This window comes from Lissotriton vulgaris, chromosome 11, assembly GCF_964263255.1.
Source record: "Lissotriton vulgaris chromosome 11, aLisVul1.2, whole genome shotgun sequence".
NCBI classification, from domain to species: domain Eukaryota; kingdom Metazoa; phylum Chordata; class Amphibia; order Caudata; family Salamandridae; genus Lissotriton; species Lissotriton vulgaris.
Window position 1 is genome coordinate 1,104,984,246 of NC_141699.1, and position 12,086 is coordinate 1,104,996,331.

The following is a 12,086-nucleotide window of genomic DNA, read 5'->3' on the forward strand; positions in this document are numbered from 1 at the left end:
TTTTTAATGACTGTTACGAAAGAATACCGTTTCTTGAGAATGTATATGAAATGTTGAACTGCATACGTGAAAAAAGAGAGAAAAACAACAAAAAAATGCATTGTTACCAATAGTATGTCTTCACTGTTTAGCACCACGAGGTGAGAAGGGTTAAAAAAGTCAAGTATTTAATGAGGAAGATTACTGCATAGTCGCCATGTGATTAAGGTTACTTGTTAACCGAAACGCGTCATGCCTGAAAAGATTCGTGAGATGAGAGAATAAAGCTTCCTGAAATATTTATTTGCTGCGTGGTGGCTCGTTATTCTGCGGTACGGAGTACGCTGGTTGCAGAATTTACAAAGATATATATATATATATATTCATTCATTCACTGGATAAACCAAAGGTTACAGGGACGTTATAGTTAGGCTCAGATTTCACTTTTACAAAACCAATGAACTTCAGCAGTTATAGTTAGCTGAGCTAACTATAACTCTTGCCCCCACGCTGCACTGCTTATGACCTCACATATTACATCACTCATGACATGGTCTGTGACATCACTCATGACATTTAAATGAATAAATATTTAATTTCATTTAATTTTATTAACCATTATCCTTGGTACCATAGTATCTAACAGCCATTTGAGATGGTTTGACCTATTAAGAGGTTTATAAAAATGGCCTCAGACAGTCATTCAACATCACTCCAATGACTCTTGGGACATAACATTTGGCACACATTTAGGGCCAGATTTATCTAGAGCTTGCGTTGCTCTTGCATCACACAAGTAGACACAACACAAGCCCTGCACTGAGATTTACTGTGGCACGCAGAGCCAAATTGCATCGCTATGCAGAGCATATGAAATCTGGAGCAACGCAAGGGACCACAAGCTGCTGCCTTGCCTTACTCTGCCCTGGAAACGCATTCCATGTACGGATCATGGGGGTTAAGATGCATTCATCTTTGAATCTTGGCGCATTCCCATAATTTAGTAAGAGAAGTTAACCTGGGAATGAGTCAAAATAGTGTGCCTTTCCAGGAGAGGCATGACAATGAGAAATATGTTTTTTTACCCTCATTTTCTCCACTTCCTACGTATGCTGCATTCTGTAGCACACATAGATAGAGGACAAAGCCTCAGAGGAAAGCTTTTGCTCAATAATATTTTCCTCCCTGCACAAAAACAACCCTGTCTGTTACTCAGACACCCTTGCACCATGGGGCACGAGTGCATATGCTGGCGCGTGGCAGCCATAAATGCACAAGTGCAGAGTGAGAGTAATGCAGCATATCTTAGTAGATTTGGCACATTCTTGTCCTCCCCAAGTGGTCTTGCTGCATTGCATCAAACCTTTGTAAATATACAACACTCTATGGAATTACCTTGGTGGCCTTCGGTCCTGGTTTGAGAATCATTGATGATGTTTGCTTCCCTTCGACGCCTTCGTTGATACTCTGATCCTCAACCTCCTGGCAGCAAAAAGATGAAAATCATTTAGGTTGGTGATAAGCAATGTAATAAACATTTAAAAACTATATATATATATATATATATATATATATATATATATATAATTTAATTATTCACATTTGTAAATTGCATATGATGCTATAACACAACAATTCTACCTGTAATGTTTCAAGATACAAGATAGGATGTTTGCTATCTGACAGAGCACCTTAGGTCCTCAGTATTTAAGCAGGGCTTGAAGGCCTTCTTGCAAATAAAAGTGCTAATTTTTATAAAACTTGCCATTAAAAGTTGTGTCTTTCCTCTTTATCCCCTGGATAGTACCAAAAGCACGCATTGGCAATTCCAGTAGGTCTGGCTTTAAAAGAATGTCGTATGGTAATGTGAAGCATCACATGAAAAAAGCAGGGGAATAGATGTGTTTTTGTGTGGAGGCAAAGAACTGTAGAATGATATTGGGGTACTGGTGTAAGTTGAAAGGTCAGGTGCAGTTGTACGGTGAATCCTGATATAAATATTCTTTTAGATTAATCAGTTGCCTCCTCCCATCTGTGTTGCCACCAGAGAAAACCACCATAAATTATCTAGTTGCCTAAGACACTTTTGCCACATTCCAATGTCATGTGTGTGCCCCTGAAAGTTCAAGCTCAGGCAGCTGGATAAATAAACAAAATGATCACAACTCTGTTTGAGGTCAATCATTTCCTTCTGGAAGCACACAACATCTGCCCAATCAAACATGCACTTCTTTCTCCCAACATGTGAGGGGAGCCAAAGCCCTTCTCTATTGATGCTCACATAATTCTCTGGAAATAGGTGTGCTGTGAAGGCAGACCAAAAAGGTGTAGTATACTTTCATTTTTATAACTGACCAGACTATGTTGCCATGGTTCGTGTTAGCCCACTTTCTCCAGATGTCTTTTGATGGAACCAGCAGAAAGCACATTCTTATGATGCTCTGTTTTTTCATGTGTTGTTTCCCTCAGGCAGCGTTGCATGATTGAAATCCTACACAGGTCACTGAGAAGATCAGCAGGTTTGAAAGGAATGAAGGTGGTGGAGTCATTGACATGTGAGATAAACTGAAGCTGCCTCTTTTAGATAGTTTGAGAGCTGCTTTTGACACATTTGAGTCAATTCTGGAGTGAGTTCTAGATCTACAATGGCTTTAACTTGTAGGGTCGTCCTTAATTTTAATAATTTCATGCAGGTGGTACTTCTGGGTGTGGACTTTAGCTTTCAAGATGACATAGCGGAGTGTTATGAATACAGCGCAGCATGCATGTTCCTGGTTTCTTACACCAAATGCCAAAAGGGTTAGTGATTTCCTTTTGTATTTAAAAGTAGTAAGACTTATTTGTAAATGTTGCCTTATATTGAGTCCAGTAGTGGTTGAATTCTGATTGGACATCTGTGTTGGCCAAATGAAAGCAATGGAAGAAAGTTGGCTTTGAGGATGGAGTCCACTGGCGGGCTTTACAGCTGAGCATTTTACATGACGAATATTAAGGCTAATAGTGTATTCTGGTTGGTTGCCTGTTGGTCTTGTGGGGAGCCAGTATCCGAAAGCCATAGTCCCAATAGCGGCATGATGCAGCATGAAACAAAGTTCTGTTACCCAGAGTCCAGCTGTGTTTTGCTTGATATTTCCACTTCCCAAAGATCATTATTTTTGTTTTAGCTTCACTGGCTCTGAGCTTATTTTGCTGTTTGTAAATTGTAAGCTCATTCAATGCTTGGTGAAGCCCCCCTTTGGATATGAGATCATGGCTCTCAAAAGAGATTCTGGGATATCACATTTTGCCAATATTGGTTGTCTAAGGCCACCGGATAGACTATGAAGCAAGGAAAAAAGGGGAGAACTAGATTTAGTGATACAGTTATGTGCTAAGTTGTTCAAGCCAAAGTGTTGTCAATTGTGCTACAGTTAAATGTGAATCTGGTCTGGAAAAATGGAATAAGGTGCTGATCACTGGCCCATCGTTCTAACTCCTCCAAAATGAATATGGTGTAGGCTTTGACTTGACTTGTACATCTAATGGTGCAATAATGTGATAATTATAGCTGTATTTCACCTGACACTTTTCTAAAAAAAAAATAGGATGCAAAATCAGATCCATAACGATCAAAAGACTCAAGGAAGTTTTGAAGAAATACAGAAATACGAGCAGGTGTCTGATGTGCACTGGAAGCAATAGCCATCCTGCGACATCAGGAGCGGAAGTGGAAATGTAGCCTTCTATATTGTGGGAGGGCAGGAGCACAGCATTCATGGCATTGGCAGTGGGCAGCAGAAACAGAAGCAGCGTTAAGGGTAGAAATACATACCATCAAGATCAAAGTCACCTCATAAAATTAAAATTAAAATCTAGTTATTTGCTTTTGTTTCTAAGGCCCACATGCATCATTGTGACATTTTGCACTACCTAATTTGCGAAAAATAAGGAATCGCAAATTAAGAAGTGCAAAATGCTATGCATCATTATTTTCGGTATTCATTTGTGATTCGGTAAAAATCGCAATTTTTACCGAATCCCAAATGAATACCGAATTCTTAAGTTAATTTTCGCAATTCCCATTGATTCCTATGGGCCAAAAGGCCCATAGGAGTCAATGGGAAGGCATTAGCAAATTGCGAGTGGCACTTTGAAAATTTCATGGGTGCATGCACCCCTGAAATGTATTTTTCGCATCATGTTTCACACACACATGTCCTAAGGACATGTGTGTGTGAAACATGAATGTTGAAAAAAAAACATTTTCAGCATTTGAAACACTTTTTCCAAATTTACCGAGTGGTTCAACCACTCGGTAAATTTGGCACCCTAATTGCGAATTTACACTTTGAAAAGTAATGATGCATTGCTTTTAAGAAATCGCACATCTGCGACTTCTTAAAAGCACCCGCAATTTTAGAACTCGCAAAAATGTTACGAATTCTAAAATTGCTTCATGCATCCCAAAAAGCACTTTTGCATTCGCAAACGGCCGATTTTAAGGAATCGCACCGTTTGCGACTACAAAAATGCTTGATGCATGTGGGTCTAAGTTTGGCAGTGCTGCATAAATTGTATTCCTGTGGCTCATTGTCACTCTTTAACCATTTAATAAAAGTCTTTGACTTACTCTAGTGACATGCTTGGTACATGAAGCTGAATTCCCAAGAGAAGAGGTAGTCAATTAGGAAATCCCCAATCTAATATTTTACGGATCACCAGCCATACAGCTAGCTTGTCACAGAGGGAATCCACAAGGTGTCAAACCTCATTAACCACTGATGCTCGCTTCTCTGTGTTCTCTTATAGCACCTCTACTTTTGGGGTGACATAAATGTGGATGGAAACTAGATAGATACCAAAATGCCTCATGTCCACCTCCTCACTTGCAGGCAAAGGTGACAACCCCAACAGCTCAATTCCAGTAGCACTTTTCCTGTCTGGATCTGTCATGTATTAACCATGGCAATCTCGGACGGGAAAATGAAACAAATGTTCTATACACACAATGAAAGAGAAAACTTTTTTTACATGTGGAATATTAGTTATTTTTTCCCAAATATGGACCTGCAACAACTGTTCCCTTTCCCTAATGCAGCTCCTGCCATATACACAGGAGCCACTTCATTGAAGAACACGTCTCTGCCATGCTAGCTCACTCATAATGTGGGGGCTCAGCAAGGCACTCCATCTTTATCAAGTGAACTCCTTCAAACACATTTAAAAAACATTATTGAGCTAGTTCGATTTTGTGTCTTCTTATAGGAGATACATCTGTCTAATTCAAAATATAAACTTCAGAGGTGGTGTATGCCTTATCGGATAAAAGCAACAACCACGAACACAAATGTCACTTATAAAATGGGAGGAATTATTAACCCACTTTATGTTAATTACTGCATTGATCTTGAAGAGATGACAGTTGAGTGATCAAAGCAGCATTTACAAATCTTCACCCAGTTTTAGGTACAGATCACTGTACTAGAAGCTCTGGCAATACAAAAAAAGGGCTTCTGTAAGAGGTAGTACTCTCTACAGCTGAGGTTTGTATGGTCTGACTCCTTGATATATATGTGTGCGATGTTGAGTATGAACAATGCAAGGATACATTACCCAATTGGTGCCTTCAAACATCTTGAGGTCCAGCGGATCCCCTTGAAGTTTCCCATCAATGACCATCAGTGAGTGGCAGCTCGCGAGGGCTCCCAAGAGCGGCCCCCAGGGTAAGGCTGCGCCAGAGCTGAACCTGTAAACAGGCTGAAAACTAAAACAGAAACAATAGTGAGGACTCATGCTTGCCACTCATTAGGGTTAACCATATTGTTTTTAAAGAATGAGAAATACAGCATCAACATGTGTATGAAGGCGGGCGGTATCCTAGTGACTCAATAAAGTTGCTTCTGACCTCCAGTATGGAATGATATCTCCTCATGTCTACAGGTGTCGGCTCACACTGATCACCAGAGAGTCTGACTCACCACTACTGAGGACGGACGGGATTCCCTTTATTTTCCTAAGCTTAACCCTTATAAACCTCAGTTTCTTCTCATCACTTCCTCTATGCATGTCTTTTTTACTTCTTCACAGCTTTCTTGAGGTGCTACTCTGCATTTCTACATCTGTTGGCTTGTCTATGAACTTCAGACCATACACTAGTAAACGTATCTCTCATTGGTCCTCTCGGCTTTTCCTGTTGTAGGAAATCAGGCTTTTGCTACCATCCTTTGCCTATAGTCCAAATCGTGGTCTCTTCTCTCTTAATTAACTTAGGCATCCAATGATGTTCTTATGCTACAAAGGTGAGTAAAATTTACAAAAACTGTTATTCTGTATTTAATCAGTCTTCACACTGTCTCTAAACAGATCTGTCCTTCAATGTTAGACTGCCTTGTGGCAATTTTATGTGGGAAAATATTGCAATGATTTAAAAAAGTGTTATCTTTGCTTGAAAAAGACTTAATTCTATTCATCATGGCTTAAGACTATCATTTCCAATTTGAGGAAGTTTTAAGATTGAGGGAATGGACATCTTTTCAGCACATAAAACAGTTTAAAGAAAGAGTTAAACTCTGGAAGAATATTGGTAAATCTCTGATTCGGTTCCTGTTCTTATTTGCAGTTATAATGAGGTTTTAGCTTTGCAAATTATATCAATAGACATTATTTTCACTGCATGTTAATATAACATTTACAGATAATAGAAAAGTAAATTAAATTCAAGAATATGACATTTTAATTTCTGTTATTTAAGACTCATACCACATCTTCTAAAACAAAATACAAGAATGTCCATTTAGGTAGTGACCAAACTGACCTGTTCTCTCCTGAGGGGACGAGTCCCCACAGATCCAGGCCATCTTCTGTTAACGTTCCTGTCTGTGGCAGAATATGAAATATTATAACTTATTGCACCTCTTCCAGAAAGTGTCATATGAAGAAGATGCTAGGCATCCTGATGCTGCATTATGTATTTTTCATCTCATTCCCAGATATGTAATTTGTGAAATATATGATTTATTTGAATCCATTAGGTAGGACATCCCATCATTCATTATAAATACATTTGGATTGCTGAACATTTGTGTTTGGAGCCTTGACTCTTCAACGAAAATCCTAATGCACAATGGCATCATGCAGTTTAGATTACAAAGTATTCAGAAATCAAAAGAAACTGCTGTCAAGCCAGTCCAGGCTTATCAAATTCTGACATAGACACTGACTTTGGGAAGTAGATTCAACACTAAAAGCATGTGTCTTGGGAAGAGGCCAATATTTCACTTGCATGCTAGAAGATGGTAATAGTTTATCTAGGAATACTTAGAGGTACACTCTGAGCTCTCTTTACACAAATATTATGGACTTTTTCTCCCCATCATTTTTCCAAGCCGGGAAAAAGGTATAAGAAAGGACAGACCTTGCTAACCTGTTTGTAGGTAAAAGGTATATGCAGTCTTTACCTGCCAGGGTGTTACCATGCAGGTAAGTGTCACACAGGTAAGTACCATGCATCCCCTCCCTTGCATCCTGCCCAGATCTACATAAACTATACAAAGGTCTAATTTTGGATGGTATTTGCCTTTCACAGCCAGCAACCTAATCTTGGGCGTTGATTCCAATGTCGTTAGGAAGGGCTCCGGATGGAATTCGGTATTGACTCCGATCGGGAACCCTGGCTTCCTTCCGAATCATTTAGTGTTCCCAACAACCGATTACAATGCTCAGAAACCGCTCGAGCAGACCAAATCAGTTCCGAAAGGCATCCGGACAGCCCGAGTCTTTCAGAGCTGATTCGTATAGCTCAATAGACACGGTTTACAGATGAGCGATTCCGATGACTGATTCGGACAGCAGTTCTGATTTAGTTGGCACAAGATGAAACCGCTGCCAGAATCTGTCTTTGGGGGCCTGTTGCAGGCCCTCCTTTAGCCGGAGGCATCCGAATGTGGCCCGTGGGGTACCCAAGACACACCTCTTTGCCACCATGCACAATGTGACAGGCTCATGGGGTGCCCGCCACAGGGTGCAAGGTTTTTCCCAACCACCCCTTTCTTCAATGGGAACCTGTGTTCAATTTTGGGACACAGGCTCCCATTGACGTAAATGCGAGTCAATCAATCAATCAATCAATCAGAGCATTTATATAGTGCGCTACTCACCCGGAGGGTCTCAAGGTGCTTGGGGAGGGGGGTCCGCTACTGCTCGAACAGCCAGGTCTTGAGCTGCTTCCTGAAGGCGAGGTGGTCCTGGGTCAGGCGGAGGTGGGTCGGGAGGGAGTTCCAGGTCTTGGCGGCGAGGTAGGAGAAGGACCTTCCCCCTGTGGTAGCTCTTCGTATGCGAGGGACGGTGGCGAGGGCGTGGCCGGTCGATCGAGTCCAACTGAATGATGATGGGAGGCATCATAATCGGTCGGAAGGACTCACAGGACCCGATTCGTTTGGAAACTAATCCGGAACCGATTCGCTCGGAACAGTTTCCTAATGACATCGGAATCTGTCCCTTGGATGAGATTCTGAGTTGCAGATACAAGAGTGCAATTAGCGGCTAACCGCTCTGTTCCAGGAAAGAACAAATGACGAAGGGTGCAAATCACCCATTTACACAATGAGACCCCATATTTCCTACAGATCGTTTTAAGTGCATCGACAACTCTGATTTCCTTGAGATTAGCTTTGGAGTCACCACCAATTTAGGGGTCTATTAGGATGGCGGTCGGAAAATCACTCCGACCGCCATGGTAGCGGGAAAAGACCGCCCGCCAGTACCGTGCAATAACCGCCAGTTCAATTAGTATGCTCTGCAGTCAAAATCCGACGCAGCGGTACTATTGCAGCCTTTAAAATTGCGGCGGTGGCTGCTGCCAGTATCACCGCCACAATGTCAAAAGGAGCATGTTCTGCATATCCCTACACTGCGTGGCATATACTGGAGAGTGCCTGCCAACTGGTAAAGGGACATGTAGGGGGGTTCCATGGTACCAAGTGCACCCACACCCCCCAACACATTGGGGGCCTGCAATGGGCACCCGGAGACATTCTCCACATGGCTTTCCATGGCGGTTCCACCGCAGCGGAAAGGCTGGCTGCCACTGGCATAATAATCTTGCCGGCGGAGCCTTGCCCTGCACCTGCCCCATTTAATCGGTACAGCTCTGCCATGCTAATGTGACCTGCAGTTTTCCAGGTTTCGATCGTGGACGGATGGCCGCCGCCGGCCTGGCGGTTACCACTGCCGGCCCGGCAGTGGCCATCCGTCCGCCATCCTAATAGACACCATAGTCTCTGCTCCATGCGCATTCACATCAATAATGGTGGAAATGTCGCTATGAAAGAGTTGGGAATGGGTTGCGTCAAAGGATAAAGATACAACAAACAAGCGCTCATTGGCAGCTATTGTACAGAATAATCTCCTGGCCAACTCTCCCGCTCTCTCCATTCCCCCCACCAGCTACCCTTTCTCTTTACAGGTAGAGCATTCAGCAGATTTCCTCTGGATTTCCTGCGACAGAATGTCCCACCAGGTGGTCATCATGACTAAGAAAGCCATTGCAAAGATGCAGCAGTTGACCTTTAGCTATGCTTCAGATGAAGCTGGCCAAATTCTGGAGTCATAGGTTAGAATATTCAAACTGAAATTTCTTGTATGTGCCTGACTGTGTGGGCAGAGCCAAGCCTTTGCCAGCCTTTAGTAGTAATTGCTCATTATCCCAGTTCCTCCATACAAATCTGTACCCCAATCTGATTATTACAGGCTACATCTCCCTAATGAATATATACTAAAGCCCATGTGATTGGAAACAGGTGCATGCAAGATAGACTCATAAGGATGCAGTTACCTTGTCGAAGCAGACAATGTTGGCTTGTCCCCATAAGTTGATCCTCTGAGGGCTGAAGCAGAAGATGCCCCTATTCTTCAGCCTTTTTTGGGCGTACATGACACCCACCGCTAGAGCAGCCAGGAGAGAGGGTGGCACTGCTATGGTCAACACGGAGATCCCCATGAGTATTGTTTCCTCGGTGGGTTTCTGGTGGGGGATTGACACCACATTGTAAGTAAATACAAATAAAGACATTTATGGTTAGAATGTTCTGTCTGATTAGCACTGCAAATTGCAACGCAAAATTCAAATATATTTATTTATTTTATATCCTTAAGTTAATATAATGGTATGTTTTTAGAAGACAATGAATACATAAACGTTATTGGGTCTGTGTGCACTACATCCACAGATGGTAGTTCAGGACTCCCCTGCAGACACTGCCACCCACACCAGACACAGCCCATAAACATATCATACATGCCTTCCTTTTCACTCAAGGAAACAGTGAGCGCCCTTCCTCAGTCTGTGGGCACTAACTGTGGCACATTCAGATTGGATTAGAAAAACAGATTCTTTCAAGTGTGGACAAACATTGGTCCTGATCTCCAGTCACTTGTCTTTTACTGTTAGGGAACAGTTTTGTGGGCTAATTTTATCCAAACCTCCAGTACCCAGCCTCTAAGGGATCCGGGATCTCAATGTGACACCAACCAGATTTCTTTTCCCTTGTGGACCACTCGTGTGGACCTCTGATGTGGTGTGAGATAAAGTAACACTGACTCTATTTATTTATTTTTAAATATTTTTAGAGCTGGACCTGTATTTTCTAAATAAATAAAATCATCTGCTACAGACTGCTGATGTAAGAGTAAGTGGACACATGCCTACACTGATTCAGGAAGATTATTGGCTATCTGTACATAGGTAGCTCTGTGGCAGATGGGCCAAGACTAAAATTAAATATTTCAATTGGATACTGAAAGGACATTCAACAGTCCTTTTGGGTAAAGTGTACAATATGTGTTCCACTTTGCAAATGTCATGTTTAAAATGCATTGCACCGTAACTTTTGATTGGAACATGGAACTAGGACCAGACATGTTGGGAATGTTAGGGGTGCAACCACTTATGGCTTGTCTCTCTGGGACCAATGGCACATTAGATCTTCACATCCTTAATTGAAATAATGAGACAAACTATAGAAGGATGTCAACAAGAATGTAGTTCTCATGTGATCTGGACCAATGAGGACTGATCTTCCAGTATAAATGAAGAAAGATATGTGGCAATCATATTATTAAAATTAGGTGGGTGGCAAAGGTTCATAACAGGATTGTGTTTGATCACTTTAAAGGTGTAATTGCCTTTGATGGGATGCACAACCTATATCTGGGCAATCGAGTTCTGCATTAAAAAGCAGAATACTGGACAATTAGGTTGGATTGATGTTTCATATGCCCAAGAGAAAGGTAGTCTATGGTATTCTTTCTCAGTTGAAAGCAAGGCTTATATTTTGCAGGTGGGCTGGCAGTGGTCCTGGGCATTGGCACGCTTTTTATGGGACTAGTACCTTTTAAGTCGTCACAGTGGTGGAGCAGCGTCATTTTAGTTCCACTCTAACAGGTCACAGAAACGCAATATTTACATGTGACGGACACTATATATTTTGGTGTATTTCATTTTAGTAACAAGAATTTTAGCGTTAGTTATTAAACTATTTTTTATTATCAAAATTTTATAGTTATAAAATCTATTGACTTAGAATGTAAAGTGCTGCGCTAAAATGCATTTAATGCACTGCATTCACTAGGGACAAGTGATTTTGAAATGTATATGTGCCTAACGTGGATTATAATGTGAGGATTTGCAGTTCTTGTTTACATTCACATGTGTGCATATTTCCTTACTGAAAATTGAGTTTGCCTTTATTATATTATTGTGTTTATTTTGAATAGTTTGTGGCTGTTGAGTCATGTATCCAGTGTGGACATTTAGATGACTTGCTTAGTTAGCATAACTGTGGGCCTTAAGCTTACAGTCACAGATATTTAACCATCAACATGAACAAGAAGCTTATCTCTGCAATGTTCTCTCCTCTGCAGGTGCACCTCTGTGGTCTCATAGTCAGTGAAAGGAGTATCTTTTTACTAGTGAATAAGGAACAAGAAAGAACATTTGGCAAAGAATGTGGAGCCGAGTTGAATGAGGAGAGTCCATTCATGGGACATCAGGAGGGAGGAAACATTCCAGGTCGCCCGGATGGTCTACTTGTGGGATGCGAGGATCGAGAGAAAGGGAAAATGTCAACCTT

At 41.6% G+C, this 12,086-nt stretch overlaps 1 protein-coding gene across 2 annotated transcripts in view; it reads right to left on the reverse strand.

The window, feature by feature from the left end:
- LOC147684244 (putative cation-transporting ATPase 13A4) overlaps nt 1-12,086 on the reverse strand; it is a 330,830-nt gene that overhangs the window by 146,826 nt on the left and 171,918 nt on the right. For both annotated transcript variants that reach the window (XM_086944643.1, XM_086944642.1), the window contains exons 12-15: nt 9,791-9,979; nt 6,773-6,834; nt 5,572-5,722; nt 1,375-1,461 (exon numbers count right to left, since the gene is read on the reverse strand). In XM_086944643.1, coding sequence (XP_086800769.1) covers nt 1,375-1,461; nt 5,572-5,722; nt 6,773-6,834; nt 9,791-9,979 — 489 coding nt within the window. The remainder of the gene's footprint in view (nt 1-1,374; nt 1,462-5,571; nt 5,723-6,772; nt 6,835-9,790; nt 9,980-12,086) is intronic.